The sequence below is a fragment of the Rhipicephalus microplus genome, chromosome 3 (genome assembly GCF_043290135.1).
Source record: "Rhipicephalus microplus isolate Deutch F79 chromosome 3, USDA_Rmic, whole genome shotgun sequence".
NCBI classification, from domain to species: domain Eukaryota; kingdom Metazoa; phylum Arthropoda; class Arachnida; order Ixodida; family Ixodidae; genus Rhipicephalus; species Rhipicephalus microplus.
The window spans coordinates 96174789-96194901 of record NC_134702.1 but is presented as its reverse complement, the minus strand read 5'-3'; the positions used below and the strand labels follow the sequence as shown (position 1 = coordinate 96194901).

Sequence of the window (20113 nt, the reverse complement as noted above, 5' to 3'; positions counted from 1 at the left end):
TTGCTGACTGATCCATCCACACCATCTACTCGCGCGTTGCGTCGTCAAGCCCACCATTTCGCCACTCGTGACAACCTCCTCCACCGACGCAATTACAACGGTTACGGCCGCCAGTGGCTACTAGCCATACCTCGCAGTCTGCGCTCTGACATATGCGAATTCTTTCATTCTGATCCGCAATGTGCGCACTCCGGGGTATCGAAGACTTACCACCGCATTCGCCAACGGTACTTTAGCGCGGCATGTACCGCTACGTGCAGAAATTCGTTCGCTCCTGCATAGAATGTCAGCGCCGCAAAACTTCAACGCAACTGTCGCCGGTAGGTCTGCAACCTCTACCTTGCCCTGGCAGGCCGTTTGGGCGCGTTGGCATCGATTTGTATGGGCCACTTCCACTAACGTCAGCTGGTAACCGCTGGGCCATTGTTGCTGTGGACCACCTCACGCGATACGCCGAAACTGCCGCTCTCCCCGCGGCTACAGCGAGCGATGTGGCCTCCTTCCTGCTCCAACGATTCATGCTGCGACACGGTCCACCTCAGGAACTGCTCAGTGATCGAGGCCGCGTCTTCCTGTCTGAAGTCGTCGAAGCTATTCTCAAAGAGTACAACGTTGTTCACCGCAAAACTGCTGCTTACCACCCGCAGACGAATGGCCTCACGGAACGTTTCAACCGTACGCTCGGCGACATGCTTTCCAAGTACGTCACCACCGATCACACAAATTGGGATGACATTCTACCCTTCGTCACCTACGCATATAACACCGCCCCTCAAAGCACTACTAGCTTTTCACCTTTCTTTTTATTATATGGAAGGCACCCGTCGCACACCATCGACACTATACTTCCGTACAAGCCAGATCCGTCCGAGTGGGCGCCTATTTCTGCTACAGCCAAGCTTGCTGAAGAGTGTCGAGAGCTTGCAAGGACATTTACAGCGCATGATCAAGAGCGGCAAAAAGCCATTCGCGCTGACGCCAGCACTACTGCGCCCACGTTCCTCCCTGAAGCGCTCGTCTGGCTCTCCATCCCTACTACTGCAACTGGCCAATCTTCAAAACTATTGCCCAAATACGAAGGCCCCTACCGTGTCGTCAAATGCACTTCTCCAGTCAACTACTTGATTGAACCCATCGAACCATCTTCGGACATGCGTCGTCGAGGACGCGACATTGTTAACGTGGAGCGCCTCAAGGCCTACCATGACCCGCTCATTGTAACCAGCTGTTAGGTCGCCAGGCGGCTCCCTTTTCGTACCCGGGGTAGTTGTGGTAAAGCCTTTGAACAGTGGGTCGTCCTCTGCAGCGCCTTCTAGTGGGTCGCCCTTTCCATAAGAAGAAGAGCAGCTCGCGCAGAGAGTCGATCCCCGCTTTGACTGTCGCTGTCGTGAATCATCGCTGAGTGTCGGCCAATAAACCACTTAACAACTCTTTCTTTGGTCAAGCACTTATTTCTTTATCTTTGTGGAATGATCATTTTTTCAAAGTGTTATTTCACACATCATTAGTATACAAAGTTGAACTAGCCCAATAGCTTATGATCATTAAAGAAATGATTGCACCAGCAATGTATCTTCTTTCCTTGCGTCCTTATTACTCGTAGCGTAACATTTAAAATAAGTAGATATATACATATATACTTTTTGGAGTATAACATGCCATATTCATGAGTCATGTTTCCTTAGAAACAAAGGATCATTTTTGGCCTGAAGATCTCGAACGTGCCAATAAGAATTTTTATTTGTGTACATTAGTATGTTTCGTTAATCCTTCTCAAGTTCTGTATAGCTTTGTTGCACACGTTCGCTTATATGGAGGCGGAAGTGCTCTATGCCAGTGTGCTCAAATTTGGGAGCACATTAAAGAACCCCAGGTGGCAGATATTTCCGGAGCCCTCCAGTACTGCGTCTGTCATAATAATATGGTGGTTTTGAGACGTTAAACCCAACATTTTATCATAATCACGTTATTACGACAAAGGAAGCAGAGCGTTTACGGGAAAAAAAAACTAAGCAGAGACTGAGAGAAAAGCGCTATACTTGTTGCAAGCATGATTTCGCCTGCTCATGGCACATAAAACCACGTAAGTGAACAGAAAAATATAACATCGCGTTGGAACACACCGGACACCCGCATTGATAAAAATAGCTAGCTGGTACGCCATGCACCGGCTGCACTTGCCATCTCGGCTGTTTCACTAATTTCGCTAATTAGTTTTGCCTTGCTACAATACTTTTAGAAGGAGGGGTTATTATCCACAGCAGCGTGCGCTCTGCTTCTCCCCTTTTCTGCTTGGTTACCGTCAACGTCTTGTCACAGGTGTAGGACAGTTGAAGATGTCATTTTCTCCTAAAGGGCCCACGACGACGAGGAGGAGCGTGCAAGGTACTCTGATTGATCAGAATACCTTGCACGCTCCGAATATTTCTGCAAGACACTGAGCTGTGTGACATTTAGTGGCGGATCGCTCTTATTCCGGAGATACCCAGGCGGAACAATTGCCGGTCATTTAGGTCAGGCTAACGCCGCCTGTTGCAAGAGAACCACCACCACCGTCTTCCCGTTTGATGATGTTTCAACAACAAGCCGAATTTTCGACTTTGCAGACGTCGCACAGTAAATTGAAGGGTCGGGAGTTGGGAGAGCGTAAGACATCTCTTCACAAGTGCAGACACATAAAGTCATTGCGTGCCTCTCTCGAAACGAGCGATAAGCTTATTGACGCTAAACGGTGAAAACACGGCGCCACGCCCAAATGAAAAGTATAGTACAAAAGCAAAGAGCTGGTCGTAGCCATGGCGACCCACAGACGGTCCGCTCGTTTATCGCGCGCAGAACTGGCACACATCTTTCTTTCTACCTTGTCGATGCTTTTATAATAATAGCTTCTGGGGTCTGACGTGCTAAAATTATAATATGATTATGAGGCCCGCTGTGTTGTGCGATCTTTTTATTGATTTCGATTACATGTTTTCTTAGCGTGCACCTAAATATAAGTACACGCGTTTTCTCACGCTTCGTCTTATGCAGCTACCATGGTGGGGAATCAAACCCACGTCCTTGATCTAGCGTCGCAGCACCTTATCGGCGGAGTTACACAACGGTGGCTTCTTCTCCTTCATGTAGGTCCCAGGTCGGTATGGAATACATGGAATACACTTACATGGAATACACAGTCGTCAGCAAGCTTAACACAATCGCTCCACAGCGTGTCCTGAAACAGCTTGATCGATGCTAGCTAGTGCCGCGTAGCTTTGGGTTCAGTTGCCAAGATGTCACCAGTGCGTGCCGACATACTGTCAAAGCGTACAGGGAGATTCTCTGGGCAACAGCATTCAGCGCTTCGCGGCTGGCATCAAAGTAATCCAGGTCACGCGTAGGAGCGTTAGTGTTAAGCTTGCTGACGACTGTATATGCACAATTGAAATGCGTGCACAAAGCACGCATTGTTAGATGCTCTTAAGACTGAGCTCATGTTGTTACTCCCGTTTACCGTAGCCAAAGAGTTGCCGCCCCTCACGTGACACACATACATGATCACAGTCATTTTCTTGTGTCATTTCGCTATGATGTACATAATCGGTTCATGCTGCAAAGTGCACACACATATGCTACAAAGAACAGTTGCCTCCCGCTGAGGCGTTTCTCGATAAGAATAATCAAATCAGTTCGTGTGCCTTTTCCATCTTTTATGACGGGCGTCCGGTGTACTTTGATAGTGCAACGGCACGTGCGTTATCGGCGCGATAAAGCGACACTCTTGATATAGGAAAGTGGCCAGTGGCGAGTTTTCATGACACATAACGAAAACAAGCCCATGATGAATATTTTAGTGTTTTTTGGTGCTTTGCACGTTGCGTGCGTAATAGCGTCACGCTTGACATAGAGCGCGTGCGCAGAACATTTGCTCATGAGCACTATGAAGAACGCTGCGTTCTCGTGTATGCGCAAAGCCGTTACTAACGCCACGCGCGCAATGGTAACACTTACCGTGAGACAAGAGAGTAACCCAAGAAGCGCGAACTGTATACCCCCATATTCTAGAACGTCCCTTCACCCAACGCTTCACCATGACTTGGGAATTCTGATGGGAATGCCGTCTGTAGGCATAGCAAGTCACTGCATATCAGCGATAATATGCAGTGATTCTTCAGAAGCGTGGCGTCATTTTCAATCTAGCAGCGGCGTGGCGAATACTACGGTCAGCTCTAAAGTGAAGGGCGGAATTCGAGTCAAGGAGCGTTTGTCAACATGGGGGCTAGAGTGTAAAGGCTAGTATTAGCTGACCACGCTGAGAACAATATCGCACAAGTACGAAGTTGCTTTACCTTGTGTCGCATCGCCATCCGCCCGCGGGTCGCCCATGGTCGTCGAAGGCGAAGACACACTCGATCGTCTCGTCTTCGGCTCGAAGCAGCTGTTCGCACCGATGTCCTTGCTAGGTGTGGCTATGGCCGCTGGCGATTCCGCGCCGCTGGCGCGACTCGAAGATCGCGAATGCTGGACAACGATCTCGGTGACCGTGGTCACTTCGAACTCGACCACGCTGAGGGTGAGCATCTTGGGGCTTTCACAGTTCCCACTCACTCGACCGAGGCGACGAAGCAGCGCACGTCATGACGCGGCGGTAAATTGGAAAGCGGACTGCACGGCAGTTCACTTTATTGTTTTCTGTTTAAACCAAGAAGGTATAGGCTGATAGAAGTGTGAAGGTTGTCTTTTAACGCACATTGGAGTATAAAAAAAATACGCCTCTCCCGTCAACGCTTTTAGCTCAATCTTGGATCATACATGCGACGTTTCCGAGGATAGGGTTTATGAATGAATGTGCTGCTAGCAGATAAGATTAGGGAGCAGCCGACGATGCAGGTTGTTCGTAGCTAGACGGCGGCACCTTTACCGCGAATTCGCCGTGTTATATTGTAATGCCGACGTCTATGTCCCAGATATGGAACGACACGGCGAGTGTCAGCCCTCATAAGCGTAGAAATTGATTTCAGTTTTTCTTTTTATTTTGCTGAAGCATGCACTGTAAGAATCCTGCAGTGGTCTTTCACAATCGGTACGGACTGAACGTTGATGCCACAAAGTCCTTACTTGGCTGTCGCAATTGCTAACAAGGCGCACGATAAATGCACTACACAAGTGCCTTGGCGAGCTTTACTTCTTTTGTATGAAATGCTTCATTCCGGGCAAACCATTTTTTTTAACCGATAGTTTATTGATCACTCGAAGTTCTTAAACATTTTAAAACAGATGTTACATATGCTCCTTTGTTCTGCAAATAGACTATTTCTAAAGTTAACTTCATTCATAGGCTGTGGAAGGCTTGACTAGATTTTACTAATATAAGCGCACATAAGTCGAGAAACATTGGTGTTCCGTTACGCATAGCTAGCAGGCAATTGCAAGCTCGTTCTGTGGCGAATCACGATTGGTGATCAAGCCCATGCAAATGTAGTCTCCTATAAGATTCGCAGTGTTTAGATGAGTGCTTCCAGTACCAATTCAATCCGGCTGTTCCGTTCATCACATCCACGCGTTACACATCTGCGCACAGGCTTTCACTACACCGTAATCTCTCATCATCTTCATAATGACCATCATCTATATTTTGCGAATAAATGGCAGTTGCACTTAGATTTTACGGAATCTCTTTCCTTCCCCTCTCCCCTTCCTCAGTGCAGGGTAGTCTACCGGGGCTCAACCCTGGTTAACCTCCCTGCCTTTCTGCTTGTGTTCTCTCTCTCTCTTCACTCCTCGAACTCTGAAAATACACGCCTGAATAGCGTCAGTTTGAAATATGCAACCCGCATTCGTCCAAGGACTCAATCGCTGTAAGGTCTTACATTCGAACGCGTTAGCGAGTTTAAACAAAAGTGTAGCTGCGGTATATCAAAACGGAGAGCATCAACTTGTCATGCTAAGTCATTTTGCCAATAAGGCGATTCGATGTACCTTTGGTAGAAACACACTGCCATGATGAACGCGGTGCTTCAGATACACCCGTGTGTTGAGAGGAGAGAGAGGTGTACGGAAGCTCGTAAGTTAAAAAAAACGGCTCCGTGGCCTTTCACACGCTCGGAAGGAGTGCTAAGGTTTTATGACAGCGTATCTCTTTCGCACCATAACAGGAGCACGGAACGTTTTCGTCAGTAATAAAGTAGAGAATCAGCAGCAGAGGTTTGAAGTTATAGCCGGACCGACTGCATAGCTTGACGCAATGGGAGGTAATATAACTCCCGGAGTTAGAAGAAAGGACGAGAGGTGAAGACGAGTACACGCTAGGGAAACGACACCGGCAAATAGGAGCGGCGTAAAGCCCCACCGAATCACCGATGAAATACAGCCTTCTGGCTGAGAGCTTCGAGAGGCCGTCATAAATTCTCCGTTTCACCAAGTTAATTCGAAGCTTTGCCTCTCTCTCTCGGCATGCGAGAGCGACACCGAGGAATATGTGCAGCGTCCCACCCCTCTCTTTTCACCTATACTTTACGAAGTTCTCTCCAGAGTCATTCCTTCCGCGGACTTGGGTTTGTTTGACGCACGACTACTACGAGAAAGAAGAGTTTTTTTTTTTTTACTGCTGCTGTCGGTTGCTGTTACCCGCACAACCGAATCTGAAGCGACAAATATAGCTCTCACAGAGGTCAACGAACTCACAGGTGCCTGATTTGGACGCACCGAAAAGGACTGGAGACGGAGGGGGAGGGCAGCAGACTTTTCGTGCACGATACAAACTCCAGAAAAAAGAACAACACGATGAGAAGAATTGAAAGAAACTCAGAGGAGACGAAGTAAAAGAAATATTTTTTTCAAAAGTAAACGAGCATGGGGAGAAGAGGACGCACTAGCGGGAGTTACAGAAGGGGTTGCCTCGGCTTCTTCTTCGCTGTGACAGCTATGAAGGAGTGGGAGGTGCGAGACTACTGAAAATACCCGTGACAGATTTTCGTCGACGCGCAGAGCAAACAAATAAGGAAGCGCCGTAGCTTGCGTACGTGCGCGCAAGGGCGCTCTGTGTACACCACTCAGACTTTCCTATATACGGAATTGGTTGAGCTTGACACCGCTAAAAGGCGAGAGAGAGACCGAAAGAGAAGGTAAACAACTAACGCCGCAAAATCTGGGATGCGAGTCGAGCTCCTGCTCCTCTCCTTTATAGCCTTGTTCTTTAATCTTTCTACTCGCAGACCTAAGTTTGTCTACGCTGCTGCCTGTCCGTTGCCACAAGTGACGGAGCAGCAAGCTGTTCGCTACGTATTAAAGTAGGGGAGCCGCTTCGTCGCCCTCGCGACAGGGTCACTTATCTCATCGGATGCTACGCGTATGGAGGGCTCGCGTTGCGTAAGCCGTGCATTTATCTGACGCTCTCGACCCGAGCTAACCGTAAGTTATGGTCTTCCCGTCACCCGTGCAACAAAGAGCTATATACCAAGTTGTTTAGAGTGTTATACCGGAGAGAAGGATTAGCAAAAAAAAAAAAAAACGTATCGGCATCCTACAAAGCGCAACAAGCCAGGCAGGTTCTTCCTTTCCCTTTCCAGATGAAGTAATTTTTTTTTTACGGGAGCTGGTGTCATTTTTTGCTGGGTCTTAATTCAAGTGCTGCCGCTAGCAGCTCCATGTAAACTTGTCACCCTAAATACTTGGCTCGGGTGACTATTCTACACCCCACTCACTCTTAACTACTGAATAAAAGTGTTCTCATGTGCACAATGGCGGTACGTGACAGCTGCAACAAGTTTCCTCCTAACCGTGTCTCTTATGGCAAGCTGTCGAGGTAAATAAACACCAGACCACGTACACGACATTAGAAAAATAATAAAAAAGCGGGAGCAGCGTGCCGCGACGCGCAGTTTTGACGAAAGAGTACGCTCTAACCTATAAGCTCGCCGGCCTGAGCGCCCTCACAATCACGTTCGTCTTCGTGACACCAAAAGAGAGCTTTGCCGCGCGTATGCAGTCACACCTTTAGCTTGCCCCAGCTCGATCGAGTATCGTGCAACGAATGGTGTGTGAAGAATGAACACAACGAACGACGCACAGTACCCACCGTAACGCACACCGCGTGGAAACGCCTACAATCACCTCCTCTCTCTCTCTGATTACGTCGACAGAGCCGCAGTCGTACATCCGCGCGCACGGGATGCGAAGAGATGCCGGCGGCTGTCAAAACGACCGCAGTGCCGGGTAGGCGGGGTTGTGGCTCCTTTGCGGATCACTGCAGCACGCACACTACGCCGCCGTGCAGACCGGTACTGCGGAAAAGCCAACCGCACGCAGCGGGCTTTCTTTGGAGATGCGTTGACGACGCCGGGAACATTGAACTTGGCGGAGAACGTGGGGGTGCCGCACCACGCGCAAATGCTGCGCTTGGTGGGATCCTATAAAAAAAAAATGAAAGGGAAATGACGCGGAAGCACGCGGGGCTAGAGCCGCGGAGCGTCGTCGGTGTGACGGGACGCGCTAGTCGGTGCGAAGACGTTTATTATTGTGCGCTTCTTGGGTCGGCTCTCCCGCCGGGGCCCAGCGGTCGGGAATGCTTTGCGGCGAAGCACGGTGTGAAGCTTCGTGCTTCGCCGGCTCTTTCAGAGATGGCGCCATGCGCTAGAAAAAGCCTGACATGGCAGAGGGGTGGAAGAACGCCAAGGAAAAAAAAATGTGTATAATCACGGAAGCCGCATGCGCGAAATTTGGCAGAAAGAGCGCGTGGTTTGAATGTGTTTCTTCCGGAAAGTTCTGCTATAACGTTAATGTCAATCGGAAGCATGAGTCCAAAGGCGGTCTCGCAAGGAAAATAGAGAATGATGTTGACTGTAAACAACGTGGTTGCATTTACGTTTCATTCAACCCCAACCCCCCCCCCCCCCCATCAGACAAAAATTCAATAAAATAAAGTTGAATAAAAATTTCTAAAACTATTGCGAATTTGGTTAGAGCATGAGTAAATGTTTTATGCTCACAAATAATATCCAAAGGGAAAGACTGGTGGGCTAGTTTCTTGGAGATTACTCACAAAAAAAATTGACAGATCCCAAGTACAGTGGGAATCAATGATATGCGAAGCACGAATGAGGAAGGTTGATATGTCACTTTAAAAACAGCACAATGTTACGAGGTGGAAGTAAACGATACCGTACTTGACTTCCATGTCATGATTATCATGTTAAGATGTGCCGTTTACCTTCGTCATCTATTCACGTGATACCAAGTTTAGTACATATGAAGCTAGCAAAACGACCGCGAGAACGCTATGAGCGTGGTAATGTTCTTAAATGACACGCGTTTCAGGATTATAATGTTTGCACCAGTCATATACTTTCGTCTTCCATTGACGTCACGTAACGCCAAATTCGGTATATGTGGATCGGCGTGAAATGCGACATGCTGCATTTCGCCCCGATGCGTTACCCAGACAACACTGCGTCCTCCTCTTTTCGTGGCGGAGGGACACCGGGTGCGCTGAAACGCGCATGCGTCAAAGCAACGCAGCGCAGCACGCGCCTGCGAGTATATGGCAGGACTGGTGCCTGGCATGGCAACGCCGGCGTGACACGACAAAATGAACGCCGGTGAGCACGCACACCACGTCACGTCTAAATTTACTGGTGCCAAGACTGTGGCATGTAGTCATGTTCTCACATGACACACATCTCATGATTATCATGTTTTCACCAGTCGCATACCTTCGTCATTCATTGACGTCACGTAATACCAAATTTGGCATATGTGAAGCATACCAAATTTGGCATATGCGTTTCGCTAGCTTCACATATGATGATGATATATGGTGTTTTTTTATTGGTCCTTGCGCCAAAAAACACCATATATCATCATCATATGTGAAGCTAGCGAAACGACCATGAGCGCATCATGAATGTGGCATGTAGTCATGTTGTTACATGACACGCATGTCGTGATTATCATGTTTGGATGTGTCTTTTATTTATGCCGTCCGTTCGCGTCGCGTAATACCCAGTTTAGTACATGTGAAGCTAGAGAAACGGCCGCAAGCGTATCATGAGCGTAGCATGTAGTCAGGTTGTTTCATGACACGCATCTCATGTTTATCATCTTCGCAGCAGTATCATACCTTCGTCATCCATTCGCGTCTCGTAATACCAAATTTGGTATAGGTAAAGCTAGCGAAACGGCCGCTAGTGCATCATGAGTGTGGCATGTAGTCATGTTGTGACATGACGCGCATCTCATGATTATCATGTTTGCATTAGTCATATACCTTCGTCATTTATTTACTTACCGTAATACCAAATTTGGTATATGTGACGCTAGCGAAACGGCCGCCAGCGCATCATGAGCGTGGCTTGTAGTCATGTTGTTACATGACACGCATGCCATGGTTTTCATGTTAGGGTCTGTCGCTTGTGTTCGCCATGCAATCATGTCGTACCATACCAGTTTTGCAACATGCCATGTGAACGAAACCACTGCTAGAGCTGCAGGACCATGAATTGTAAATCATGACATTCATGACAAACTTGTTATGACTTGTCAAATATGTTCTCGATACAGCCATGTTATGTCATACCAAGTTTGGTATCGGTACAATTATCGGAATGGCCAGGAGAGCTAAAAGTCGTAGGCGGAGAGATAGATAGATAGATAGATAGATAGATAGATAGATAGATAGATAGATAGATAGATAGATAGATAGATAGATAGATAGATAGACAGACACACAGACAGACAGACAGACAGACAGACAGACAGACAGACAGACAGACAGACAGACAGACATACAGACAGACAGACAGACTAGAAGTACCTGCAGTTTGGTAAGAATCGGTTCGGATTTCAAATTCGTTGGCATCCCTTGTGTAAAGGCGAGTGCAATGGACAGAGGACCGTCACCTTTGTCATGTTCTCCATTGCTACGATGTTTCACTGTTTTGCTAAGACGAGTTTTTAGAAAAAAAAATATCCAACAATTTCGAGTACTTCGTACTCAACTATGGGAGAGCATCGAGCCGTCCCGCTGTCAAGTGACTAATGCTGTTAATGCAATCCCCATTTATTTTTCAGTTTTTTTAATCACGCGCAAGCCTCGAAAACATGTCGTAAGCCGCTAGTTAATGCGCAGCTCCCGCCACTTGGGTAACATGATACTTTTGGTGGCTTACGCGTGGTTGTCGACGGTGTATACCACCAGGCAGTCCCATTCCACATTCCATAAGACACCTAAAGCTTTCACCTAAATAACAGATATTTCAGCTCCCACAAACCGCAAGAACACGAAGAGCGAATGTATCATTGCAATGTGAGAACGACAAATGAATGTGAGAATGACAAATGAATGAATGAATGAATGAATGAATGAATGAATGAATGAATGAATGAATGAGATGTGACACGATGACAGAACGTGGTGTCGTCGAGGAAGTCTCAAAATACCCTTGCAGACATGCAACGCGCACTATCGCTATACAGTGGATTTGCTCAGGCACAGCGCCAGATAAGTAGGCGTTTCGCTACTGATGTCACACTCGGGTTTAATGTTCTCCGCCTGGCATGGTGCACATTGAGAATATGGGAGGTGACGTTGGAGAAAGCCAATCATGGGTCGCCTCCCAGATTGAAGGAAAAAAATGTATGGTAAAAGATAGTTGTCAGAATTGACCGTAAATGAAATCATTCAATGTCAGTTGGTGTCGGTCATGAACGTCGAGGAGTTCATCAGAGATATTTTAGTAATGCCATCATGCTTTACCTTCTGAAAGCGGCAGTCACCGTGAAGTGATCCAGCATCCGCTTCTGCTATCCGTTGAAGAATACATTCAAAAAGCTTCCAACACGATTATCCTATAAAATATGGACAAAACAATTTTTCTCACCTGCCAAAGTAATCTGTGGTACAAAAAAAGTAATATTAATAGCTTTCTTAGTGAACTTTAAATGAGAAGAGGCTTCGCGATAAGCACCCATGAGCAGCTGTGGGCACCGCGAGATGTTGTGATGAACAATACAGGCAACTCTAACGGAATCCTGTGCCTGTAAACGTTTCAGAGAAACCTGAACCCTCCGTTAGAATACTTTTCATTAGCATGTTGTTTTAGTTATTTGGTTGCTTTGCTGGTTTGATTTTTTTAGCTTTTTAATTTATTGCTTTATTAATTTCTTGCTGTATTCATAGCACAAGTAAGTAAAATAACCGAATTTCTTTTCACCCCAGACTCTCCTCCGGAACAATCGTATAATTAAACAGCACCGAAAATATTGCCCCACGTTCATAACATCGGCACTCATCTGGCTGTCCTTCAGTCGCCCAGCCACTCTGACCACAAGAAGCTTATAAATTTATTAAGCAATCACTTTACAAGTGTTAGACAGCGCACATCTTCAATATACTTACTGGATCAGTCGTACGTACGGCATATACGCTATAATTGCTGATCAATTATTGCAGCCCGGCCTATACCTACAATCCCAAACCCGTCCGATTCCCCGCCGAAAGCCGCCCTTTCCAGTAAAGCTCTACACGATTCGCAAGACTGCATGACCAGACCACCCAGATCACGGCAGTAAACGTTGGGTGGATGGATGGATTGATATGGCTGTACCCTTTAGATCGGGTGGTGGCCGACGCCACTAAGCCGTAATATGTTGCCTTAAGCCGTAATATGTTGCCCTGAGCTATGGGTTCCCCCTGTGGAAGGTCGCAAGCAAAACGAACAAGCCATGATTTTCTACTACACTGATTCTTCTTAAACAACTATCCTACTTCACGACTTGCAGTGTGAACTACAACAAATAAACGCGTCGCTTAGATATTATCGGAAAGTGTATGCGGCAGGAAACGCGCCTGTTTTACAGCAATAGCGAGACAACGACGCGTATTTAAAAACTGGTCGCGTTACTATAAATGTAGAATACCTCTTACCCGTTTCGAAGTAGGTGTTCTGCTTCTCGAAGGCCCGGCTGAAGACGTTGATCGGCCGCTGCTGGAGGAAGCAGATGGCGCGGTTCTTCTCGTTCATGCCCTGCTCGTCCATCGCCGACATCTTTGCTCCGTTTGACTCCGCACTTATTCCGTATTGAGTCACAAAGAGTGAAAAAAAAATACAAGCACTTCAAACGAATACGACGAAGTCAGAGGCGAACACACCTGGCGTTGACAACTCGTCGAACACTTTCTTGTTTCATCGTTGGGCCGTATCTCTCGCGTGCAGCAGGGATGGTACGCTGACTTCGGCGTCCTCAGCGAAGGTGAACGTCGATCATTCGTGTTTGCATATGCTAAGCACAGGCGCATACAAACGCATCCACGAGCATTGGGACACAGTTTGCTCGCGTCTTCCAACGGTCGTTATATTGCGGTTCACGTTGCGCGGCTTATACGAGCGGTGCAATTCCACGTGCAATTCAAATGTATTCTTCGCGAATGCCAAGGTTGTTCTCAGATCCCCGCGACAGTTTGTTTATGCCTGGCTCCCCTGGGGAGGATAGATGCCAGTAGCTCCATTCTCGCAAGAAACACGACTGCATCGGGAGAAAGCCAATCCACGAGCCCTGCAGCTGAAAGATGACTTTTTTTTTCTTTGGGGTGCCTTCTCACCTCGTTCGGCGCCGCTGAACTCGAAATGAAGCAGGTTCTTGCGTTTTGCAGAGTTCGTTCTAGCGTGAAAAAAAAAATAACCGTACAAAGAAATGCGCGGGGTTGCCTGTACGCTGGCGCATAAAAAATAACAAGAAGGATGCCGCTGTCGTTTGGCTGACAATAGACGAGTGAGCGGCTCTTCGACCCAGATTTGTCCTGCTGTTTGGTTTTTGCGGCGGGAGCTGGAGACCAGCCGCACGAGACGGGCCAGTTGTGTGTGTGCACAGTCTTTGGACAATGGTGGGGGAGTTCTGGGTCAGAAACGCGTTTGAGGTCAGCGCTGCGGCGGCGGCGGCAGCACGTCTTCTTTAGTTATAGTTGAGAGAGATACGGGCCGTAGCTTTTGCGTCGTCGTTCGTTCCCCCTTTTGTGTAGCGCGCCTGTTATCTGGAACGCCATCCGTTAGCAGGGCTGACTGGGACGATGTGGTCAGGTTTGCCCCGGCGTAGGAATCGGTACGATTTAGTTTAGGTGAAGGCAGACACTGTAGGCATTAGCCGCGAGAATCGTGACGGGACGTTACCTACGTTACGCGACCCAGCGTCTTTGCGTATCCCGATGGTTCTTCTGACCACAGAAAGCTACAGAGTTTCAATTAGACTAATTTTGTCTGTCACACTGTGTAGGACTTCGCTAGGTGCACGCAGAGGTGAGCGTACCTAAGTAAGAACAAGCTCGGTGGCGACTTATTTTGTTACAATACACGTTCGAGAAGATACGCGCATGGATACCTGCCTCTCTTAGGGGGCTGGTGTTGCTTACACCATTGAAGAAAACAAGGGCACGGTCCTGCTCCACTAGAATTTTAGTCATCCACGGGGAGTATATACGATGTACGGCTCAAACTGACACGCTTGTCTGACTTTAGGGACCTTTGAGAAACATATTCGGCTAGGAACTACCAGACAGATGGTGGCAGGAAGGCCGCAGGCTTTCGAGAACCTACAACGACGCCACCCTTCATAGCAGATCCACAAGGCAGCATGTCATGCCGCGCGGCTTTCGTGGCAAGTGAAAAGCAAACAAAAGAAGAGAAAGAAAAACAAGAAAACTTGTAGAGCGAGAGAATTGCGTTTGTCCAACGCAAGCAGGAGCGAGCCCGTCGAGTAATCGCGCCGACGCGGAAGTCAGCCCGACCGGGCACTACTGCTACGCTTGACAACCTTCATCCGTCGAGAGAAGGACAGGCCGCGCCTGACGAGACGTGTGTCTGTTTCGCGACCAAAGTCAGCTCACACCGGACTCCTCGGAGCGAATCGATTTTCGGCGGCGCAAAGCGACGCGTCGAGCTGAAGTGTACACGGGGGACCTACGACCCCCCACCGAGGTCATCTCTCGCACACAGACTCATCTGAAAGTCGCGCCGTTTCGTTCGAGTGATGAACCACGCCGTCACGTCGGCTTGTTTGTTCTCCACCGAAAAACCACGTCCCCGGGGCGAAATTCGAGACACAGCTGGTATCCTCGTTCGTCGATAAGATAGAAACACAAGCCGGTCTTATCGAAGGACGTCGACAGATCACGGTGCGTCCAACCCCTACCGTCTTCAAATTCGGTCACGTGGTTCCAGATGACATCGCAACTCTTTTGATTGTCGTATGCACTCACACACGCATGCACACACCGAAGCACGTAAGCATAGAGTAGTCGCTTTCGAAGGCTAGACAGAACACTGCAGCAGCACAGGCTGACACCAGGGATAATCCATCGATATCACTCTTCATTCAGGTAATCAGATAGCGTTCCCACCGTGTCAGCCTGGTACGGGATCCCGCGATGCACCGTTGCGGGCGATCTCGACGTAACCCGGACCGTGCGAGCCGTAAAATGTGGACGGTGTCCAGGAGGGTCGGTCCGGCGTCATGAGCAGCGCAACAGCAGCAGCGACTATGGCATAACTGCTTCGCGCGCGGCAGCGCCGAAGAATCCTGTTTGGGGCGCCAGCCCGCGCTTTCCCGCCGGGCGAGACGGACGGCTAAAGGCAGCTGGCGAGCTAGTCAGCCGTAGAACAAGATGCAGAGGGGACATGCTCAGCGGGCGTGGGCAGCCCCGAGAGCTCTAATAATACGTTTCCCTCGAAGGAGTGTGTTCGCGTCTTCTTCCTACTTCCAGCTTTCCCACAGCAAGCCACGGAGAAGGAAGAAGCCGGCCTCCCCACCATACGCTCTTTCCTTCTTTTTAAAGAGCCTCCATATTTTTTGCATCATTTTGGCATTATTCGTGGTCGTTCGGCCCCCTCTTTCTCTCCCCGCAGCCGCGCCTCGAAGCGACGCTTTTTCGGAGAGCACAGTTCGACGTTTCAGCCGGTCTTTTGGGACTGTTTTTGTAGTTTTGTACTGGCGCGTCCTTTCTCCTCCCCTGCTGAGCGAGGTAGGCCTGGTGGCGTTCACGTGAGCGCCGCTACGCGCCCACCTGTCAGGTATAAGCCACCCTCTCCTGCACCTCTCTCACCATTGCCTCTCTCCTTCTCTCAGCGTCTAAGGGGCCATCTGCTAAGGCCCGCGCAGATCTACCTCACTCATCCTCTATAGCGTTGCGCGTGCCGTGTATGCACGCCGTTCGTGCCCGCGCAATGTCCGTTGCCGACGTATGACCGCTTCGCACCACTTGTTGCTGCTGCTGTAGCCGTGTCGTAGTTTTGAAACGGCGTTGGAGACAATGACCCGCCTCCCTAGCATTCGCAGAGCCATTCTCTTAACCCGCTCCTCCTCCCTCCTTGCCCAATGTTCCTGACGGGGAAAGAAGGTTCCTGACGTGTGGGACGTCTGAGTGAGCTGTCGGAAAGAGTGGGCTGTATTCTTTCTACTGGCTTGCGGGGAGGCTCGTTGACCTCGCTGTTGCAATTGTCACATCATTTAATGGCGCATTAAACTGAATCATGAATACTGTTCAATAGTTTACGTTTGTACCTGTACAAGGAGCGCAACGAAAACAACGATGCTAAAAGGAACAAGAAGAAGAGACTGGCCTTCCTTTTACCTTGTGTCGTTTTGTCGCGTTCCTGGCTCAACTATGAACTCCTACAAACGATTCCGGATTTGGGTTCGCATAAGTTTCCAGTCTACAGTTGGAAGTTCTTAACCTGTTTTTTTTTTTCGAAGAGGAGTTCCCCCAGATGGAGCAGTGGTTATGGTGCTTGGCTGCTAACCTTAAGGTAGTGGGTTTGATCCCGGGTACGGCGTTCACATTTCGATGGAGTTGAAATGGTTGAGGCCCGTGTACTATGCGATGTACGTTAAAGAACATCAGATGGTCGACATTTGGGGAGCCCTTCACTACGGTGTCTCTCATAACTGTATCGTGGTTCGGAGACACAAAACTCCATATAGTATTATTATTATTATTATTATTATTATTATTATTGAAGAAGAAGAAGCGATGGGATGCGTACCACAACGTATTGCACGGCTTATTGTAGCTTCGACGACTATTTTACCTTACTATCTCGGCGTACCACCCTATAGTGGTCGACCCTATTATGATTCAGTTGAAAATATTGTCATGGGTCCGCGACGTGGACGAAGGCAGCAGTCTATTTGTTCAAGACAACAATTTCTTTCGGGGAACGTGGTGCCCGGAAAACATGAGGAGCGGCTCAGGCATTTCACGCTACACACGATTGTGTACGTCACGATTGAGGTGACGGGGGTGTCAGCTGTTGGTGATGGCGTCATCAGCAGAACGTGTCGTCTTTTAAACTTTAGCCATCGAACCATCGAGGATTTTGCTTTACGAAATGTGGAACACTGCTTGGGAGTCGAGGCCAAGGCAGTGCAGCAGACAACAATTGTGCGGGAAGGCTTCCTCTATGTAAGTGTCAACAAACCTCGCAGGTATCCAGTGAAAATAGAGAATTTTAGTTCGGTGTTCGCAAGGCTGTACGTCTGCAACGTGTTGCGTGCTGCGTACACTATGTTTGAAGCTGCCTCCTAAAGCATCATTTTACTGGGCGCAACATCTGAAACGTGTACTGCTCCCTGAGGGTTAACAGGCCTACCTTTGAGTGCTCCCTCATGTCATCTCGTGGAGAAGCAAAAATCTGTGTTAACCATTATTCGTCGACGCAACTCACAAGTCAAGGCATGATACAAGGCACAAGTTTCCGAGGATGAGTGCTGGTTTGAGGTTTTCAGGCCGGCTTGCTTGCTTGCTGATCCTTTCTTATGGAATTTACCCACTATGGGGGATCGGCCAAGAATCCGGCGTTTAATGTAAGTCCGTATCTTAGGATTGTCCAGACTAGGAAAATATGGTGACTTTGTTTGACTCGACGGAATTATTTTGCGACATTGTGAAAAAAAATGAAAGAAAAGAAATAATAGACTTTTGGAATAACTGAGGTGTAAACATTATATGAAATGCTTCTGAAATGTCACAACAGTATAATAATGAAATACTAAATGTAAGAGTGGTTAGTAAATATCGAGAGCTGATAAATGACTAAGCAAGGTAATTTCATTAGTAGTTGACACTAGGGACAGAGGCGACGAAGACGATCGCTTATTGCCAATTTAACATTTATTGTTTGCTACAGATATTTTCTTAGACCATGAAAAAAAAAGAGAGAACCAGACTGGGGTTGCTAAACGCTCAATACATAAAAGCCCCCATTGGTGGCGGTGTCTTCACGTATAATTCTTCACGTGCCCCGAAAGCTGCTTTCCTAATGATGAGGCCATCATATGCGAGAAAAAATCACCCGAGAGCACGGACGTGCATCCGACTGCACGCTAAATGCATGACTCGACGAAACCCTTACTTTCTAACACTTGGAATGATTTTTCAGGTAATTATTCGGACATTTTCTAGTTGATTAATATGTGGGGTTTACCAAAGCCCCAGAACCATCATACGTCGCAGTGGAGGGCTCCGGAAATTCCGTCCACCCGGGGTTCTTTAACGTGCACCCAAATCTTAGAACACGGACTTATAGCATTTTCGCCTCCATCGAAAATGCAGCCGCTGCCGCCGGCATTAGATCCCGTCACCTGCGGGTCAGCAGCCGAGTACCTTAGCCACTAGACCACCGCGTCGGGGCCATCTTCTGGTTAGACACATGTCGCAACTACCACAGTTCAAATGGGATCACACACAACACACGACACCCCGTACACAAGCCACAAATCCATCACGGTGCTTCATGCACATAACGTCACCATCGGGTTCCCATTTGTTTGTAATTGACGTTGTCCGGTCGTCCAACGTTGTACTCTAGCTGTTATGGTGTAATGTGGGCCCAGGATCCGGAATAAATCAACCGGCAGTCAGGTGACTCTGTACACACAACATAGACTTTAACACAACCGATAACTCTTACAATTCACACACAACACACCATAGCGTTCCTTATTTACATGCCAAACGTCCTACGCGCCTCGGCACACGAACTGTCCTACTCGCCGTTATGACTGTTGCCGCTGCGGCGAGGTCGGTCGTCACCGGTGTTCCTTGTGCAGTCACGCTGCCTTGACCGTGGTGAGGTGGTGGTGGTGGTGATGGTGGTGCTGCAGGCCGGTAGATCACCAGGCCACTGCAGTGCAGGTTAATGGCCCGTCGCCAACATGAGCCGCGGCCACCTCGTGCCACCACTCGGGCCCCAGGACCTCAGGCCACGAACAGACTATGCTGCCGGTCCCCGTGTGAGCGCCGTCCACAGAGCGGGAAGCCAGTTCACCAGATCCGCAAGGCTGCCGGACACCTGGTTGAGTGACGCAGCCCGAAGCAGGAAGCCAGCTCACCAGGTCCGCAAGGCTGCCGGACGCCTGGTTAAGTGATGTCGCGACGCGAACCGCCGACCAGCAGCTGCCGTTCGATCCGTGTCACGCTCCAACTGCCCGAGCCGCACGCCCCGCTCGCGCTTCTTTTTTCTCGTCTTCCCCTCCAAGGCGTACCGCAGAGCAGAACTGCCGTTCCCTCTTCGCCCCGTCACAGGCCACACAATCCACATCATCACACCACCCCCCACTTAAGATAGCTGTGAGCAACTATTCCACTCCATGCCAGGCGGTGAGTAGGCAAAAGTGCAGGCGCGTTTGTAAAGAGGGAACAAGTTCACACGAATCCGAATGGTTGTGATCCACACAGCACGTAATGAAAAAAAAAACACACACATGAAAAATACACAAGTGGAGAAAGATTAGAGCAATTCAGATGCGACTTAAGTAGTCCGCTCCTACATTGTCTGAGCCTTTTATGTATTCTATGGTAAAGCAGTACTCTTGCATTAGTAAGCTCCATCGTAACACTCGATTATTGACGTGTTTGACTGACTGCAAGTACCGGAGTGGCTGGTGGTCGCACTGAATAATGAAGGGTTTGCCGCATAAGTAAATGTGGAACTTCTGAACAGCCCACACGAGCGCTAAGCATTCACGCTCTATTGTGGAATAGCGGGCCTCTCTAGGCAGCAGATTGCGACTAGCATAAGCAACCGGATGTAAAATATCGTCCCCACTGTTTTTTAGAAGTACTGCGCCGATGCTTGTACTTGAGGCA

General features: G+C 48.6%; 1 protein-coding gene across 5 annotated transcripts in view; it reads right to left on the bottom strand.

The window, feature by feature from the left end:
* LOC119172198 (kazrin) overlaps positions 1–13131 on the bottom strand; it is a 262749-nt gene extending 249618 nt beyond the window's left edge. For 2 of the 5 annotated variants that reach the window (XR_012894322.1, XR_012894323.1), the window contains exon 1: positions 4329–4650. Coding sequence is in view for 3 of the 5 variants with exons in the window: in XM_075890025.1 (XP_075746140.1) it covers positions 4329–4560 (232 nt within the window). In the remaining 2 variants the exon portion in view is untranslated. Of the gene's footprint in view, positions 1–4328; positions 4652–12901 lie in introns of those variants that run through there. The other 3 variants (XM_075890024.1, XM_075890025.1, XM_075890022.1) reach the window with 3 other exon arrangements.
* Between the last annotated feature and the right edge of the window lie 6982 nt (positions 13132–20113).